Source organism: Vulpes vulpes, unplaced genomic scaffold (assembly GCF_048418805.1).
Source record: "Vulpes vulpes isolate BD-2025 unplaced genomic scaffold, VulVul3 u000000678, whole genome shotgun sequence".
Lineage (NCBI taxonomy): Eukaryota > Metazoa > Chordata > Mammalia > Carnivora > Canidae > Vulpes > Vulpes vulpes.
Window position 1 is genome coordinate 596,638 of NW_027325803.1, and position 20,407 is coordinate 617,044.

Consider the following 20,407-nt stretch of genomic DNA (forward strand, 5'->3'; position numbering starts at 1 on the left):
CAAAATAGAAGGAGAGGGATCCCTGGGTGGCGCAGCGGTTTGGCGCCTGACTTTGGCCCAGGGCGCGATCCTGGAGACCCGGGATTGAATCCCACATCGGGCTCCCAGTGCACGGAGCCTGCTTCTCCCTCTGCCTGTGTCCCTGCCTCTCTCTCTCTCTCTCTCTGTGACTATCATACATAAATAAATTTTAAAAATTAAAAAAAAAATAGAAGGAGAGATAAAAAGCTTCCAGGACAAACAGAAACTAAAAGAATTTGTGGTCAATAAGCCAGCCTTACAAGAAATATTAAAAAGGATCCTTTAAGCGAAGAGAGAGTCCCAAAATAACATAGACCAGAAAGGAACAGAGACAGTACATAGAAAGTGACTTTACAGGTCACTTTGGCACTAAATTAATATCTTTCAATAGTTAATCTGAATGTAAACGGGTTAAATGCCCCAATCAAAAGACACAGGGTATCAGATTGGATAAAAAGCAAGACCCATTGATATGCCATCTGCAAGAGACCCATTTTATTTATTTTTTTATTATTTTATTTTATTATTTATGATAGTCACACACACAGAGAGAGAGAGAGAGAGGGAGAGAGGGGCAGAGACACAGGCAGAGGGAGAAGTAGGCTCCATGCACCAGGAGCCCGATGTGGGATTCGATCCCGGGTCTCCAGGATCGCGCCCTGGGCCAAAGGCAGGCGCCAAACCGCTGCGCCACCCAGGGATCCCCCACACTGCTTTGAACCTGGAACTCAGGGATCCCTGGGTGGCGCAGCGGTTTGGCGCCTGCCTTTGGCCCGGGGCACGATCCTGGAGACCCGGGATCGAATCCCACATCGGGCTCCCGGTGCATGGAGCCTGCTTCTCCCTCTGCCTGTGTCTCTGCTTCTCTCTCTCTCTCTCTGTGACTATCATAAGTAAATAAAATTTAAAAAAAAATGAAACTGGAACTCAGTCACAAAAGGAAATTTGGAAAGAACTCAAATACATGGAGGCTAAAGAACATCCTACTGAAAAATGAATGGGTTAACCAAGAAATCAAAAAAGAATTAAAAATTCAGGTAAACAAATGAAAATGAAAGCACAACTGTTCAAAACTGTTGGGATGCAGCAAAGGCGGTCCTAATGTGGAGGCCAAGAAAAATTAAGGCCATCCCACATAAAGTTTAGCATTAGCACAAGTACAGCCATATTAGGCCCCTGTGAATAAGAGCTGAACTTTACGGGAAAAACTGCAGAATGTCCTCAATGTCCTTGCAGGGAATCCCATATCAGAAAGACAACAGAGCTCAGAATTGCCCTTGGCAGAGAATCCCATATCAGAAAGACAACAGAGCCCATGCCCATGGTAGAAAGTCCCATATTAGAATGAGAACAGAGCTCAATGCCTTTGAAAGCCCCATACCAGAATGTAAACAGAACTTGAGAAATTCCTCCACCCCTTCTGAAAATCCCCTAGACCAGCCTATAAAAAACCCAGCTGTAACCCACTTCGGGGTCCAAGTCCCTGCTCCGCTGTGTCAGGTATACTTGGACCCAAGCTCGAGCTTGCTAATAAACCCTCATGCGCTTGCATTGGTGTAGGCTCCTTGGTGGCTTCTCGGATTCGCGATCTTGGGCACAACACTAAGAGGTAAAGTATACAGTAATACAAGCCTTTCTCAAAAAATAAGAAAGGTTTGAAATACACAGCATAACCTTACACCTAAAGGATTTGGAGAAAACAGCAAATAAAGCCTAAACCTAGCAGGAGAAGATAATTAATAAAGAATATAAATCAATGAAATAGAAACCAAAAGAACAGTAGAACAGATCAACAAAACTAGGAGCTGGTTCTTCAAAGGAATTAATTAGGTTGATAAACTCCTGGCCAGACTTATCAAAAAGAAAAGAGAAACGACCCAAATAAATAAAATCACTGAATTAAAGAGGAGAGATCATAATCAACACCAAAGAAATACAAACAATTATATGAACATATTATGAGCAACTGTATGCCAATGAATTAGGCACTCTGGAAGAAATGGATGCATTTCAAGAGATGTATAAACTACCAAAACTGAAACAGGAAGAAATAGAAAACCTGAACCGACCCATAGCCAGCAAGGAAATTGAATCAGTAATCAAAAAATCTCCCAACAAACAAGAATCCAGAGCCGGATGGCTTCTCAGGGTAATTCTACCAAACATTTAAAGAAGAATTAATACCTATTTTTTTGAAGCTGTTACAACAAATAGAAATGGAAGGAAACGATAGATGTTGGCAAGGATGTGGAAAAAGGGATACCTTCTCAGTGTTGGTAGGAATGAAACTGGTGCAGCCACTCTGGAAAACAGTATAGAGGTTCCTCAAAAAGTTGAAAGTATACTACCCTATGACCCAGCAATTGCACTACTGGGTATTTACCCCAAGGATACAAATGTAGTGATCCAAAGGGGTACATGCACCCCAATGTTTATAGCAGCAATGTCCACAAAAGCCAAACTATGGAAAAAGCCCAGATGTCCATCAACAGATGAATGGATAAAGAAGATGTGGTATACATACAATGGAATATTACTCAGTTATCAAAAAAATGAAATCTTGCTATTTGCAATGGCGTGGTTAGAACTAGAGAGTATTATGCTAAGCAAAGTAAGTCAATCAGAGAAAGACAATTATCGTATGATCTCATTCATACGTGGAATTTAAGAAAAACAGAGGATCATAGGGAAAGAGAGGAAAAAAGTAAAACAAGATGAAGTCAGAGAGGGAGACAAGCTGTAAGAGACTCTTAATCACAGGAAAAAAACTGAGGGTCGCTGGAGAGGAGAGGCTGTGGGGATGGGGTAACTAGGTGACGAGCGTTAAGGAGGGCACTTGATGGAATGAGCACTGAGTGTTATATGCAACTGATGAATCACTGAACTCTACCCCCAAAATAATAATACACTATATGTTAATGAATTTTTAAAAACTCATGGAACTATTAAAAAAAACAAAAATAAATAAATGAAAAGTTTGCAGCATGCAGTGACACATAATAAATTATTGCCATAATTATATTATTTTTTAAATATTTTTATTTATTTATTCATGAGAGAGAGAGAGAGAGGGAGGCAGAAACACAGGCAGAGGGCGAAGCAGGCTCCATGCAGGGAGCCCGATGTGGACTCGATCCCGGGACTCCAGGGCCACCCAGGGATCCCCATGCCATAATTATATTAAACAAAACACTCTAGTAGCCAATCTAAGGCACTGTAGACAAAGTGGAGAAATTAACAGCAGAGAGACCAGCTGGGATTCAGGTGCAATATACCCTAGTACTTTCTTAATTACAGGAATGCTGACCTTGGGACACCTGGGTGGCTCAGCGGTTGAGCATCCGCCTTTGGTCCAGGGCGTGATCCTGGAGTCCCAGGATCAAGTCCCATATCGGGCTGCCTGCATGGGGCCTGTTTCTCCCTCTGCCTGTGTCTCTGCCCCTCTCTCTCTGTGTCTCTCATGAATAAATAAAGTCTTTAAAAAAAAAAAAAAAAGGAATGCTGACCTCATCCTGAGATTTGATAAATATTAATTCAAATGCAATGAGGCCAAAGCTTCTCCAGGTGTCCTTTGGTGAGGCTGGTGGGAGGTGAGGGCAGGTGCCTTGAAAAGAAACTCTTTTTTGTCCTTTTGACAGCCAGGGTCATACCCTCTAAAACCACACTGAGAGGGAGGGAAATGAGAAGGGCAGAGGCTCACAGCCAGGAGAAAGGGCCTGGAGTGAGAACGTGGCACCTGAATGTCCATCTCTTCTTTCCTTGGTGAGTCCAGGGATAGAGAATGAAGGATACCAAGACAAGATACTGTCTCATTAACTCTTGGTGGCAGTATGGTAATTCAGGCCTGGGGAAGTGGACCCACTGCCCGGGAGCTCAAAGTTAGGATGTAGTTAATAAGGCCAGATTAGATGTTAAGAGCCTTGGAATGTGATCAACCCCATTTCAGAGCAGTCTGCTATAGGAGCCTTCCTCTAGGGATCGGGGGCAGGCATCTGGCCAGAAATACTGTTTTACTCGAGGCAAATTGTGCTCAGAGATGGAGACTGTCTTTGCCAATAATTTGCCTAACACAGGTTCACTGTGATAATATTTCACAAGCCAATAGCATACAGGATAATGTCTCTTCTGGAGCCAATAAGAAATAACATACTCCAAATCAATGACAGATTACACTACAGTTCCAGACAAAGTGGAGATAAAAGAAATAAAGTCCAAATTTAGTTGAGGTGTAGCTTTCTAGGAGTTGGTTCTTGGGAGAGTCAGCCCTTCCAACGAAAAGCTGGGTATCAGCTGCCTGCCTGTGATGGGGGAACACAGGGCTACTGAGGACAAGGCCCGAGCCTGGGGGGCAGCACATTGACAAGTCCTTGAAACAGGGAGCCGGACAGTCCTCTATGGAACTCAGCTGCCTCCTCGTTAATACTTTGCTAAGGGCAGAAGGCAATCTTAGCCCGACCCCCAGGAGCCTGTAAATCTACTTTAACATATAAAAATCCCTTTAGAAATTTCCTTTATCTTGGGCAGCCCCGGTGGGTCAGCGGTTTAGCGCCACCTTTGGCCCAGGGCCTGATCCTGGAGACTGGGATGGAGTCCCGCGTCGGGCTCCCTGCGTGGAGCCTGCTTCTCCCTCTGCCTGCGTCTCTGCCTCTCTCTCTGTGTCTGTGTCTCTCATGAATAAATAAATAAAAAATCTTAAAAAACAATTTCCTCTATATCTAAACCCCCGAAGATACGTGTTGGCAATCATCATCCTCCAAGCACAAGGCCCACTGATATCCACCTGAAGGGTGTCATGACCCAGGGTTTATTAGGTGGTAATAAGTGACCTTTCCCGACAATAGCTGGTCCCCTCAAGGCCCTGAAATCTTGCTTCCAAAATTCCTTGGAGACTACGCTATCCTCAAACCCCTCCCAACTCCCAACTCCCATATACTCAGCCACCCCTCACAGGCCTGGGGCAGCAGCTCTTCCTGCCTATGGGTCCTGTCCCCGGGCTTTAATAAAACCACCATTTTGCACCAAAGATGTCTTCAAGAATTCTTTCTTGGTCATCGGCTCCAGATCTCATCTGTAATTCCAAAACTTCATCACCGAGACTCCTCATTGTTGGGGCACATAGCAAGCAGGCCAAGGCCCCGGTAGGCAAGGTAGGCTGCTTAAAAGGTTACTACTGCAGGGAGCATTACATATGCCACTGTCTATAAGGAGTAGCCTTGCCAAGGAAGGGACACACGTCCCTATCTACCTGAGATTGTTGTGTGGTTTAATACCACTACCAAACAAGAGCACCCAGCCTGGCCGTGGCAGGATCAAGTGTCTCAAGTCCTTCTGAGAATAGCAAAGGGTAGTCTTATCCAGACGGGATGCTCTTGGTAAGTCCTCACAAATTCTTTATAAAGTTTAAAAGTCGGGCAGCCCGGGTGGCTCAGCAGTTTAGCACTGCCTTCAGCCCAGGGCATGATCCTGGAGACTGGGGATCGAGTCCCATGTCAGACTCCCTGCAAGGAGCCTGCTTCTCCTTCTGCCTGTGTCTCTGCCTCTCTGTGTCTCTCATGAATAAATAAATAAAATCTTTAAAAAAATATTTTTAAAAAAGTTTAAAAGTCCTGGGGGTGCCTGAGTGGCCCCGTGGGTTAAGTGTCTGCCTTCCGCTTGGGTCATGATTCCAGGATCCTGGAATCAAGCTGCTTCCGGCTCCCTGCTCAGTGGGGAGCCTGCTTCTCCTTTTACCTCTGCCATTGCCCCCACTTGTGCTCTCTGGCTCTCTCTGTTAATCTTTTTTTTTTTTTTTTTTTTTAAGATTTTTGTTTATTTATTCATAAGAGACAGAGAGGCAGAAATATAAGCAGAGGGAGAAGCAGGCTCCTCATAGGGAGCCCAATGCAGGACTCGATCCCAGGCCCCTGGGATCCTGACCTGAGCCGAAGGCAGATGCTCAAGGGCTGAGCCACTCAGGCGTCCCAAATAAAATCTTTAAAATAAATAAATGAAGTCCATCAAATGATGGACACCAGGGACCTTACTATTCTGCCAATGGCCTAAGGGTCCTCTCTGCTCCAAGTGCAACTGTTTCATCAGTTAAGTCTAAATATCCAACTTCAAAGCAATTTCATCAAAATAAGTCATTCCAAACAAATTCAAACCACAAACAACTTTGTCCAAAACAAGCTTTCAAAACATGGATTCGAAATCATAAGTCACTATACAACAAATATCCAGGGTAAGTCTTCAGAATGGGGGATTTGAGAACCCTGATTGCCAGCAAGCAATCTGCTTTATGAGCCTGTTTCCTTGCCTGTAGAGTGAAGTGGCTGAACTCAATTTTTAATGCTTGCGGGTTTGTGATGTTAACAGTTACTAATAAGATCCATTAGGGGATCCCTGGGGGGCTCAGTGGTTTAGCACCTGCCTTCGGCCCAGGGCGTGACCCCGGGGTCCCGGGATCGAGTCCCACATCGGACTCCCTGCATGGGGCCTGCTTCTCCCTCTGCCTGTGTCTGTGTCATAAATAAATAAATGAATAAATAAATAAAACAAAATCTTTTAAAAAAAAAGATTCTTTACACGTACGCAGTTGTGTTTTTCCCCACTTCCTTATTTTAGGCTCCACGGGGAAGAGAAGTCATACAAAGAAGATACTTTTATTATAACTTAGGGCTGCTGTCACTGTTAACAGTCCCATCTAAACCTCCTTATCTCCTTTTTTTTTTTTTTCCCAGTTATCTCTAAGACCAACTTGGTCTCGATCTCACGACCCTGAGATCGAGCTGCATGCTTTACCGCCTGAGCCCCCTGGAGCCCCTTAGCGCCCCCATCTGGAGGTGGTGGCGTCGTTTCCCAGCCGGACTTGAACCCCGACAGGGTCCCGCGGCCGCCGTCGACCTTCCCGACGTTCTCGCCCCAGGCGGACCTCAGCCTGAGCCTGGGCGGAGCTCGGCGGCGCGCGGTGCGGAGGTGGCTTGTTCCCAGCGCGCCACCGTAGCCCGCTCAAGCGCGAGCGCCGCAGTGGGCGGGGCCTGACGCTCCACCCGACGTGCGTCCGTGCGTGAGGCCGGCCCCCGCCAGCTCCGGAGCGGCCCGCGAGTTCACACCCGGCTTCGCCTCAGCCTCGCACTGCGCGCCGCCATCGCCGTCATGCTCGGCGCCGCTCTCCGCCGTGGCGCCGTAGCCGCCGCCGCCGCCGCCCGAGCCAGCCCCCGAGGCCTCCGGTACCCAGCCCCGGCCCCCGGCCCTGCCGCCGGTAAGGCCCCCGTCGCCCCTGCTGGCGCCCGCGTGTCCTTGCGGTGACCTGGGCTCCCGCCGCCACTCGAGGGCAGGCTCGCCCCGCGGCCTAGCCCCTGCCCCGCGGGCGGGCGGACGAGCCTGATGGCCGCTGCCGCTGCCGCCGGCGGGGGACTCGAAGACGCCGCCGCCCCGCCGCGGACCTGCCTCCCGCGCGCCCCGGACGCCCTCGGTCCCGGGCCGTGGCCGTGGCCGTGCCCCGGCGCCGACCCCGCGGCCACCTGACTGGGAGTGCCCGTCCGCCGCCGGCCAGCAGCGCGTGGGCGAAGGTGACATTGAGCCCCGGGGCGCGCCGCGGTCCGCGTAGGGGCGGAGGTGGCCCTTCCGGACACCCGGGCACGGACACCCGGGGCTGCCTTGGCGACGCGTGCGCGGGTTATCAGGCCCTCCTGGGCCGGCGCTGCGTGTCACCTTCACAGACCTCGGCGGCGTCGCGGGGACCGCCGTGCCGCGCTCTAGCGCTTCCATTTTTTAGGTTGGGTCTGTGTGTGCGGGGTTGCCTGAGGTCCGGAAGGGAGACTCCTGTGTCCAGCGCTGTCCTCGTAGTTGGTGTAGCCGCTCTGCGGTGGTGGCCCACGACGGCGGTATTTGCCGCGTTGTGGAATGGAGCCCTGAGCGTGCAAATGTAAACGTGTGAACTCAAACTCAGAACTGAGAAGGTGGCTCTCTTGACTCCTGAGTGTTACACCTGGACCCTTCGGCACCTGAGAAGTGCGCTTCTCTTCATTCAGTTTAGATTTTTATCCTGTGGAGTTTATCATGGAGCAGTAAGACTGGCATGCACTTCGCGAGACTCTTAGGCTATAGAGGAGGAAACTGACTCCTTTATCAGCTATTCTAATAGTTATGAACTATTTTCAGTTTCTTAGCTCTAGTTTTTTTTTTTTTAGATTTTATTTATTCATGAGACACACACACACACACACACACCACACACACCACACACACACACAGACACAGAGGCAGAGACACAGGCAGAGGGAGAAGCAGGCTCCATGCAGGGAGCCTGACGGGGGACTCGATTCCCGGTCTCCAGGGTCACGCCCTGGGCTGAAGGCGGCGCTAAACCGCTGAGCCACCCGAGCTGCCCAGCTCTAGTTATTTTTGTCAGATTTTATGGTTTTTGAGTTTTTTCCTTATCTAAATGCCAAAGTACTACGATTATTTCATCCAGATACCTTTTGAAGAGTTTTATTGTGATATCTTCAAAATAATTGCTACATTTTGTGGCAGGCTAGGGAAAAGACCAGAGATTTTTGGCAAACTGTAGATTAAGGAGATTCCTCTTTTCTTAGTTCATTTATGGGTTTATCTCCTAGGCATTCTATCCCCGATCTTGAGTATAATTTGTAAATGAAAATATTTTAGATGTCTAATAGAACTAAATATTTGCCACAAGGAGGTAGTGTTGGTTACATTTATGTCAGCTACTTTCTAGTTGCGTGACCTTGGACATGTTAATTGACATTAAAATTCAGTTGCCTCATCTTTAAAATCAGGATATTTCGTAGTGTGAGGTTTAAGTGAAATAATATAATCTTGCCTGGTACAAATGCTTCATGTGTATTTGCTTTATTTTTTTTTTAAGATTTTATTTATTTATTCATGAGACGCAGGCAGAGGGAGAAGCAGGATCCATGCAGGGAACCTGATGTGGGACTCGATCCCGGGACTCCAGGATCCCCATGTATTTGCTTTATTATAGTGGATTTCATTTTTGTAAATTACAGGTTAGGGTTTATCTGTATAAAACTGAACAGGTTTTATAAATTGAAAGTCAAAAAGGAATAAGTTTTTTGGATGAGGCTATTCAAGGCCAAATGAGAGTATACTTGAGAGAGAGCTCTAGGGATCCCTGGGTAGCTCAGCGGTTAAGCACTTGCCTTTGGCCCAAGGCGTGACCTGCGGTCGCTGGATCCAGTCCCACATCAGGCTCCCTGCCTGGAACCTGCTTCTGTCTCTCTGTGCCCCCACCCACCCCTCTCTCTCTGCCTTTGAGCTTGTTCATGTGTCCTCTGCATTATTCATTTCTTTCCCTTTCTCCTAGAATTACTACAACCAAAATGTCCATTTTGGAGGCTTTATCTGAGCTGATGAGTTATTAAGAGGAAAACTACCAGATTTAACTAAATTTAAATAAAGGGATTACTTTTTCTAAATATGTTAGGTTTGGGATCCCTGGGTGGCGCAGCGGTTTGGCGCCTGCCTTTGGCCCAGGGCGCGATCCTGGAGACCCGGGATCGAATCCCACGTCGGGCTCCCAGTGCATGGAGCCTGCTTCTTCCTCTGCCTATGTCTCTGCCTCTCTCTCTCTCTCTCTGTGACTATCACAAATAAATTAAAAAAAAAAAAATTAAAAAAATAAATAAATAAATATGTTAGGTTTTTGGTCGTTTGATTTGTTTATTAATTGAATGCTTAACTGAATGCCAAAAAGTAATTGTTAAAATTGATTTTTAGGGGGATCCCTGGGTGGCTCAGCGATTTAGAGCCTGCCTTTGGCCCAGGGCGCAATCCTGGAGTTCCAGGATCGAGTCCTGTGTCGGGCTCCCGGCATGGAGCCTGCTTCTCTCTCTGCCTGTGTCTCTGCCTCTCTTTCTCTATGTCTATCATGAATAAATAAATAAATAAATAAATCTTAAAAAAAAAAAAAAGAACTAGATTTTTAGATTGAGTTTGCAGAAATGTCCCAGTTCTCAGATAGTAATTTTTTCCCTACTCTGGAACCCTCAGGTTGTGTGAAAGCAATTGCAATTGCTTTCAAAATACTTTGCCTTGCAAACCTCAAACCTGTTTGGAAATGCTGTACATAAGTTGGGTTGGTAGGGGAAAGAGAATGTCTATAAACTATGTATATATCTAAAAATCAAAATGTTAAGCATATGGGCATATCCACAGCTAGGAGAGTAGATCCTACTCCTACCCCTTACTGAAGTTAGTGATAGAATTTAAACCATGTGGGAGACCCCCTGATTTTGCTATGCTGGAGCGGGGGGGGAATGTATGTTCCCATTGCATGCTTGATATTATAAGTAGTTGTTTCATAAAAACTTTTTGGTAGTATAAGCAGCTTATAATTTGGGACTTCCACAAGGAAGGTGAACAACTTACTGAAGGTGATCCATCATTCTCCTTGCCTGGGATTTGTAGTTGCTGATCATCTTTCTTTGATTAGAAAACAAAACAAAGCTGCTAGTCATCTCTTGAAATCATGCCCAGCAAGAGCTAAAGAAAATGGGTATGAAGCACTTTTCTGGGTGCTAGGAAATGTACATGTAATTATCTCTGGGAAAGGAATACGTATATTTCAGTTTTCTTGGGTAAACACTTAGAAGTGGATTTATTGGGTGGTATGGTAGGTGTGTGTTTAACTTGATAAGAAAGCACTAAACAGTCTTCCAAAGAGATTGTAACATTTTATACTTGAACTTTATTCAGCTAAGGATAATTTTTTAAATATTATTTATTTATGGGACACCTGGGTGGCTCAGCGGTTGCGTTGTCTGTCTTTGGCTTGGGACCAGGTCCCATATTGGCTTCCTACATGGACCCTGCTCCTCCCTCTGCTTGTGTCTCTGCCTCTCTCTATCTGTGTTTCTCATGAATAAATCTTTAAAAAAAATAAATAAAATTACTTATTTACTTAAGTAATCTGCACTCAGCATGGGGCTCAAACTCACCGCCCTGAGATCAAGAGTCACATGCTCTTCCCACTGAGCCAACCAGGCACTCCTCTAAGCTAAGGATAATTTTAGTTTTTGAAAAAAGTAGCTTACACATTTTTGGTAAGTGGGTTACAAGGTTGTTGTGAACTATACTTTCTTTCTTTTCTTTTCTTTTTTTTTTTTTTTAAAGATTTTATTTATTTATTCATGAGAGAGAGAGAGAGGCAAAGATACAAGCAAAGGAAGAAGCAGGCTCCATGCAGGGAGCCTGATGGGGACTCGATCCCCAGGATCACATCCCGGGCTGAAGGTGGCACTAAACCACTGAGCCACCGGGGCTGCCCTGACCTATACTTTCTGATGTATTAATGTGAATATTAGTCTTGTAAGTATTATTAAATATTCATGTACTTTTGCTTAAATGTTTGCACTTACCAATACATTTAAGTCTAGAGATACATTATTTTTCCTCACCATAGAAATTAAAGTATGGCCAATTCCAGCCCATTCATATACATGTCCTCCTTCATTCTGGGTTTGGTTAATGGAGGTAATTTATGTCTCTGGGAAGATTGGAACTTGTGCTATGATCCCCTGTGACTAATGGCAGGTAGTTTGCTCCGGGCTCACATAGTAATTTAAATGAGAATCTTCTCACTTGTTGTAGTAGTGGCAGTCCATCTCCAGAACTGGCAGTCTTTCATCTTTTTCTGTTTTCTGATCTTTCTCCTGACATTTACTGTATTAAGGATATGAAGGATAGGGACCCTTGGCTGGTGCAGTCTTTGGACATAAGACTCTTGATCTCAGGTTCATACGTTGAAACCCCACATTGGGGGTAAAGTTTACCTTAATTTTTTTTTTTAAGATTTTATTTATTTGAGAGAGAATGAGAACAGGAGAGAGAACAAGCAGTGGGGGAGGAGCAGAGGGAAAAGGAGAAGCACATTCCCTGCTGAGCAGGGAGTCCAATGTGGGGCTCGATTCCAGGACCTTGATACCATGACCTGAGCAGAAAAGGCAGATAAGCCACCCAGGCACTCAAAGATTCCTTCCTTCCTTCCTTCCTTCCTTCCTTCCTTCCTTCCTTCCTTCCTTCCTTTCTTCCTTCCTTCCTTCCTTCCTTCCTTCCATTTATCCATTTATCCATTTATCCATTCATGAGAGGCGCAGAGAGAGAGGCGCAGAGACATGGGCAGAGGGAGAAGCAGGCTCCACACAGGGAGCCCGGCATGGGACCAGGTCTCCAGGGTCACACCCTGGGCCGAAGGCAGCACTAAACCGCTGAGCCACCTGGCAGAAATAGGCTGCCCTATTTCTTTCTTTATTTCTTTTTTATTTTTAAATATTTTATTTATTTATTCATGAGAGACAGAGAGAGAGGCAGAGACAACAGGCAGAGGGAGAAGCAGGCTCCATGCAGGGAGCCTGATGTGGGACTTGATCCTCATAACTCCAGGATCACACCCTGAGCTGAAGGCAGACACTCAACCACTGAGCCACCCAGGCATCCCAGATTTATTTATTAGAGAACACAAGTTGGGAAAAGGGCAGAAGGAGAGAATCTCAAGTAGACTGCTTGCTGAGTTTGGAGCCCAACAGAGGCACGAGACTCAAAGGCATGGGACTTGGGGCTGAGTCCCACATCCCTGAGATCATGACCTGAGCCAAAATCATGAATTGGACACTCAGCCAACTGAGCCACCCAAGTGCCCCATGTGGGGAGCAGAATTCTAAATGTGTCCTGTTTTTCTTTTTTTTTTTTAATCCCTATTTGCCTACACCCTCCCCTCCCTCCCCTCTGGCAATCACTGGATTGTTCTCTGTACCTGAGTCTGTTTTTGATTTATTTTTTTAGATTCCATATATAAGTGAAATCCATATGGTATTTGTTTTTGTCTGGCTCATTTCACTTAACCATAATATTCCAGGTCTATCCATGTCATAAATGGCAAGATGTGTATATGTACATACCACATCTTCTTTATCCACTTATCTATTTATGGACACATACATTGCTTCCTTGTCTTGGCTATTGTAGATAATGCTGCAGTGAACAACATGGGGTGCATATGTCTTTTTGAATTAGTGTTTTTGTTTTCTTTGGATAAATACCCAGATACCCAGAAGTGAAATTGTTGGATCACATGAAAGTTCTATTTTTAATATTTTGAGGAACCTCCATACTGTATTGCATGGTGGGTTCACCAGTTTGCAATCCCTCCAACAGTACATGAGTGTTCTTTTCTCCACATTCTCACCAACACTTGTTATTTCTTACCTTTTTGATAATAGCCATTCTGATCAGTATAAGGTAATATCTCATAGTGATTTTGAATTGCATTTCCTTGATGGTGATATCGAGCATCTTTTCATGTGTCTGTTGGCCAACTGTATATTTTCTTTGGAGAAGTATCTATTCAGGTCCTCTGCCCATTTTTAATTGGATTGCTTTTTTTTTCTTAAGATTTTATTTATTTATTCATGAGAGACACAGAGAGAGAGAGAGAGAAGCAGAGACATAGGCAGAGGGAGAAGCAGGCTCCATGCAGGGAGCCTGATGTGGGACTCGATCCCAGGACCCCAGGATCATGCCCTGAGACGAAGGCAGATGCTTAACCACTGAGCCACCCAGGCATACCTAGATTGCTCTTTTGATACTGAATTGTGTGAGTTCTTTCTATATTTTGGATATTAAACCCTTATCAGTTTTATCATTTGCAAATAGCATCCCCCATTCAGTAGATTGCCTTTTCCTTTTGTTGATGGTTTCTTTCACTGTGCAAAAGCTTTTTAGTTTGATGTAGTCCCATTTGTTTATTTTTGTTTTTGTTGCCCTTCCTCGAGGAGACAGATCCAAAAATATATTGCTCAGATTGATGTCCAAGAGCTTATTCCCTATGTTTTCCTCTAGGAATTTTATGCTTCCAGTCTTACATTCAAGTCTTTAATCCGTTTGAGTTCATTTTTGTGTATAGTGTAAGAAAGTGGTCCTACTTCATTCTTTTGCATGTAGTTATCCAGTTTTCCCAACACCATTTATTAAAGAGACTGTACTTTCCCCACTGTGTCCTGTGTGTATGTGTGTGTGCATGATCTATATATCTATTTAAAACTTCTTAAATATCATATAGAACTGTTTTTTTCATTGGGTATAAATGAGAGGGCATGTTGCCTCTTAGGGGATTTATCAGCTTTGCAGGGAAGGGACTATAGTTTGATAAAACAGGTTTTTAAATTGGTATTTGCCAGGATATGTAATTTATTTTGGAATATAATTTAAAGGAAAGCATCAGATTTTTTTTTTTTAATTTATCAAAAATATATACATTTGTTTAAGAATTGGAATGAGCATTTTTTAAAGCTAGGAATTAGGGCAGCCTCAGTGGCTCAGTGGTTTAGTGCCGCCTTGGGCCCGGGGCGTCATCCTGGAGATCCAGGATGGAGTCCCAAGTCGGGCTCCCTGCGTGAAGCCTGCTTCTCCCTCTGCCTGTGTCTTTGCCTCTCTCTCTCCTTGTGTCTCTCATGAATAAATAAACAAAATCTTTAAAAATAAAAATAAAACTAGGAATTAACACTGTTTATCATAAAAATTCAAACATTGTGGAAGTATATAAAGAAATAGGTTTTCCTGGGGATCCCTGGGTAGCTCAGTAGTTTAGTGCCTGCCTTCGGCCCAAGGTGTGATCCTGGAGTCCTGGAATCGAGTTCCACATCGGGCTCCCTGCGTAGACCCTGCTTCTCTCTCTGTGTCTCTACCTCTCTCTCGGTGTCTCTCATGAATAAATAAAGTCTTTAAAAAAAAATAGGTTTTCCTTCCAAAGATAACCACTTTTAACAGTTTGAAGCTAGTCTTTGCATGTTAGGGGGCAAAAGTGTAAACATATGTACGTAGTATAGTACTCTTTGTTCTGCTTGCTTTTCTTTGCTTAGTTTTTAAGGATTTTTTTCACATCGGTACATAAGATTTGTTTCACTTGACCTGCTGAATAATTTTCCTGCCATGATAAATATAGTTGATTCAGAATTTAGTGCATTGAATATATTTAACCCCACTGAACTGTATACTTAAAAGTGGTTCAGATGGTAAATTTGATGTTGTAAATATTTTAACACAATTTAAAAAAAACAAACTTTAATATATTGATAAGATATGTCAAGTAATATTTCTTTCTGCACATTGAAGTCATTGTTCTTTCTTATTATAGCTGTCCAATCAGTTCGCTGCTACTCCCATGGGTCACACGAGACAGATGAGGAGTTTGATGCTCGCTGGGTGACATACTTCAACAAGCCGGATATTGATGCCTGGGAATTGCGTAAAGGTAAGTGGAACATAGGCTTATTTGCCTACTTGGCATAAAATTGGGAACTACTTTGTAGTCTTTCACTACTCTGTTGAAAGCAGCTATTTTGAAAATATGCCTCATGTAAACTGGGTATTGTCATGCAACTTGCAGTTGGGAAAGTTTATAGCCTCCATAGTTTCTTGTAAAGCAGTTTTAAAGCAGGCACAATTTGCTTTTTGGGCCCGATAGTTCTTTGTTGTGGGGCTGTCCTTTGCATTATAGGATGTTTAGCAGCATCTTTGGCTTCAACCTACTAGGTGCCAACCACCAACCCCCACCCTGGTGTGACAACCAAAAATGTCTGCTGGGAGACAAAATCACCCCTGATTGAAAACCACTGCTGTAATGGTAGATCAATATGAGCAAGAGTTAACAGTTTTGTGCCTTTTAGGTAATTTAAGCAAGTAGTCATTGGGTTCTCTCCCTACTCTTGGTAATAGTTTGGGTTTTTTGTGATTTTCATTCTGAATTATTATTTGTTTTGCCCTGAATTAGTGTTCTAAGTAACATAAAAGTTATTTTTCCTAATTTGCAGATTTGTATTGAACATGAGTTGGTAACATTAATGATAATTAGTCTAATAGCCAAAAAGATAACTATTTTTAAGTGTTTGGTAATTTGCCACAGACCAAGAGTTCAGTTTCTGTGACTATATTCTAGTATTGTAGTCACTGTGCTTTTTGTACATATAATAAAATAAATAAAAGCAGGACATCTACATGCTTCAGATTTATCTGCAGTAATGTAATAATGACTCTTAATTTGCTGAAACCAGGAAAATTCTTACTGAATAATCTTAAGTAGCAGTAATGAAAAGAACAGTAATTCTGTGTTTGCGTTAAGAGAATCTTGTTTTATGATGTATCATTTTGTGCAGAGCTGAAAGTAATCCTGCCCATTTTCTGGTTGAATGTGCACTAATGCTTCTCTGTATCTTCGTAATGTCCTCATTTGGGCTTCATTAATTCTCCTTAAGCATTTCTCGGGTTCTTAGATTATTTCCCAATCAAAGCTATTTTAAAGCAACCAAAGTATATTCATTGTAATAAGATTTAAGGATACAAGTTGAAAATGACCCTCTTGTTTGAAAAGAAGCCAGCTAATTATTACGAAAATTGTATTAGCATTTAAGAAAATGCTTGGGGTTTTTTATTGTTTTTTAATCTTCAGTCTGCATGTTACTGCATAGTTCCTTCTACTAGTTCACTGTGGAGGATCAACTATGCTCTTACTATCTAGAATTTGTTAAAGGTAGGTTCTCTTATATCCTAGATAGGAGAATAGAGATCCAGACAGACAAGATCACATGTTTATTATTTAATAAACATATAGATAATTGAAATGTAGTTTATATGAAGATATTCCAGGTTGATATGGCTCCTCTTTTTAATTTGACAGGGATGAACACACTCGTTGGCTATGATCTGGTTCCAGAACCCAAAATCATTGATGCTGCTTTACGGGCATGCAGACGGTTAAATGATTTTGCTAGTGCAGTTCGCATCCTAGAGGTTGTTAAGGTCAGTGAAATAACATTGCTAAAGTTGTTCCGGGAAAAAAAAAAGTTCCAATGTGGGTGGACTCTTGGTAGGTTTCAGCATATTCTGTGTTTCTGAATTTGTTCCAATACCTAAAATCAGTTCTTAAAGCTATAGGAAATGTACATTGCAATTACAATCTTTTTGGAGGGCAGTTTTGCACAATTTATGGAAGGTCTTTAAAAAATTGTGCTTGAGGGGCACCTGGGTTGCTCCATTGGTTAAGCTTCTGCCTTCAGCTCAGGTCATAACCTCAGGGTCCTGGGATCAAGCCCTTAGTCAAGCTCCCTGCTCAGCGGGGAATCTGCTCCTCCCTCTCCCTCTGCCACTCCCCCTGCTCATGTGCATGCTCTCTCTCTTTAATAAACAAATAAATAAAATCTTTTTTTAAAAAGTTGTGCTTGGAGCAGCCTGGGTGGCTCAGCGGTTTAGCGCTGCCTTCAGCCTGGGGCCTGTTCCTGGAGACCTGGGATCAAGTCCCATGTCAGCTCCCTGCATGGAGCCTGCTTTCTCCCTGTGCCTGTGTCTCTGCCTCTCTCTCTCTCTCTCTCTCTCTCTCTCTCTCTTTGTGTCTCTCATGAATGAATACATACATACATACATACATACATAAAAAATAAAAAGTTGTGCTTGATACCGTCTTGTTTGGCAATTCCACTTGAGAATTTATCTTAAGGAAATAATTAAGGATGTACAAAGATTCTTTGTGCTATTTGTGGTATAAAGTTAAATGTTAGTGGTTTCTTAAGATGGGACTTCCTGAAAGAGGTTATCTATTAATGTTATGGTAATCAATGCATTTAACATTATTTTTTTTTAATTTTTATTTTTTATTTATGATAGTCACAGAGAGAGAGAGAGGCAGAGACACAGGCAGAGGGAGAAGCAGGCTCCATGCACCGGGAGCCAGAAGTGGGATTCGATCCCGGGTCTCCAGGATCGCGCCCCGGGCCAAAGGCAGGCGCCAAACCGCTGCGCCACCCAGGGATCCCTGCATTTAACATTATATAATTCATAGTGTATTATTACTGTTTTCTTTTTTTAATTTTAAATAGGCTCCACACTCAATGTGGGGCTTGAACTCAGGACCCTGTAATCAAGAGTCACAAACTCTACTGACTGAACTGACAGTTGCCCCAACAATTCACAGTCTATTAACTGAAAAAAATAATGAAATGATTCTTTGTGGTGTGACCCCATTTTATTTTTTAAAAAAATACATAGATGAAAACATAAGAGGACATATATTTATCCTTTTGATTATGATTCCTGGTTTTTCAGTAGTGAACAAATAAATACATTGCATTTTAAACAAGAATTTTATAATTTAAAGCAATACAATTGAGGCACCTGGGTGGCTCAGTGGTTGAACATCTGCCTTTGGCTCAGGTCGTGATTCTGGGGTCCTGGGATCGAGTCCCACATTGGGCTCCCTGCATGGAGCCTGCTTCTCCCTCTGCCTGTGTGTGTCTCTTCCTCCCTCTGTGTCTCTCATGAATAATAATAATAATTTTTTTAGTTTTTTAAAAGTTTTTATTTATTTATGATAGTCACACAGAGAGAGAAAGAGAGGCAGAGACATAGGCAGAGGGAGAAGCAGGCTCCATGCACCGGGAGCCCGACGTGGGATTCGATCCTGGATCTCCAGGATCCCGCCCTGGGCCAAAGGCAGGCGCTAAACCGCTGCACCACCCAGGGTTCCCAATAATAGTAGTTTAAAAAAAGTAGGTGACTTGATCCTCTGCTACTAGCCTGTGCATATGTGATTAAAAGCATTCTCAATTTCAGTTTTTTAATAGACACAGCTTTTCAGAGAGCTAAATGTAGATATTTTCTTTGCCATCAGGACAAAGCAGGACCTCATAAGGAAATCTACCCCTATGTCATCCAGGAACTTAGACCAACTTTAAATGAACTGGGAATCTCCACTCCAGAGGAACTGGGCCTTGACAAAGTGTAAAACCCATGGGTAAGCAACACTCCACTGAATAAGACAGGAAATGAATCCAGGGAGTGGGGAGTGGATGACATTTCAGTGTTCTCAGAGTAAGACCTTTTAATGGCTGCCTTAGTGGCTATGAACATAAAAGATCCAGAGAGCACCAATGATGGTAAATTTAAGGAGCTAGAATTGTTATTTCTAGTTGTTACAATGTTCTCTTATTGGTGTAAAAGCAAGAAGAAGCCCCATTAATTAAAAATGTATATAAAATATTTCAAAAATAAAATTCTAGGCCTTTTACCTCCCCCAAACTAAAAGTAATCCACTATGTATTAGCTGTTCATCACTCATGCTTTTATACATCTGTTTATTTTTTTAACAGGGTTCTATTAATTTGATGCATTTGTTTTTGTGTGCCCATATTAGAATTTAACAGTCAAGTAAATATTCACTGATAATTAAAACGTATTTGATACCTTATTCTCTGTGGGAAGGCAGGTAATAGAAACAGTCACAAGATTATCTAGGTAGAGAGGAGTGTGCAGAAAATCCTTTGTAAAACAGAAAATGTATAAGCATAACTCATTTTCATTTTATTTAAGCACATATAGTATATATAACTTCCTATGTCAGGTACTGTTTTAAATGCTGTGTAAATATTCACTCATTTAATCCTCATAAACCATCCCATGAGGGAGTTATTATTTTTATAATTATTCCATTTTACTATTTTATTAATGAAGAAACTGAGGCACCTTGTTCAAAGTCATATAGCTAGTACTGGAACCTACACTTTAAGCCAGGCAGTCCAGCTCCACTGCTCCAGAGTCTCTTGCTCTTACTATAACATGTCCTATATAGGCATTTATGAAGGCTATATTCATTTCTCAGTAGTAAACAATGAGGCTTAAATAGTGGATTTGCTTCCTTAAAGTAAGAGGACATTTATTTTTAAAATAGTGGAACTAAACTATCTTATAAAAGTACACCCAAAATTATTGAAGGAGCTGGTATCAGATCTCTCACAAGATAAAGGTCCAGTGAGCCTGGTTAAAGGTTGCTTTGGAGCAGGAGTCTCAATTTTATCTTTGTCACTCCCATACCACCACCACCTCGCTAAAGTCATTTAGCTCATCTTTGTAGTACATGGAAAGGTTTTTTAAATATGTGTACTAAAGATTTCTGTGAGAAAATTAGGCATTCAGAATAGAAAATTTCTTCCTTACATTTTATTTTATCAAGTAGAATTCCAAGGAGTCCAGAGATCTTTGCTACATAGGATATATCCTAGCTGTGATGACATATTTCTTTAAAAACATTTTTAAAGGGCAACTCCCCAGCACTTTTATGGTTGGAAAAGAGGACCACCCCAGTAAATACTGTTTTAGTAAGATTTCTATCTTTCCTTTATTTTCTGGCTAATTCTTCCTGTTTTCTCTTACAGATGGGCTTCTCAAGGATTTATTCATAATGCTACTTGATTGTAAACAATCACCTGGAAATACTGATGATAACATATTACCTTATTTGAACAAGTTTTCCTTTATTGAGTACCAAACCATGTAATGGTAACTTGGACTTTAATAAAAGGGAAATGAGTTTGAACTGAAA

General features: G+C 42.8%; 1 protein-coding gene across 1 annotated transcript; it reads left to right on the top strand.

Annotated features, from left to right (window-relative positions):
• The first annotated feature begins 7,044 nt into the window (after window positions 1–7,044).
• Window positions 7,045–20,407, top strand: COX5A (cytochrome c oxidase subunit 5A). The gene is made up of 5 exons (XM_025985459.2): window positions 7,045–7,261; window positions 15,176–15,292; window positions 16,715–16,836; window positions 18,701–18,823; window positions 20,241–20,407. Exons 1-4 carry the CDS (start codon window positions 7,156–7,158, stop codon window positions 18,812–18,814), a joined length of 459 nt encoding a protein of 152 aa, XP_025841244.1. The 5' UTR covers window positions 7,045–7,155; the 3' UTR covers window positions 18,815–18,823; window positions 20,241–20,407.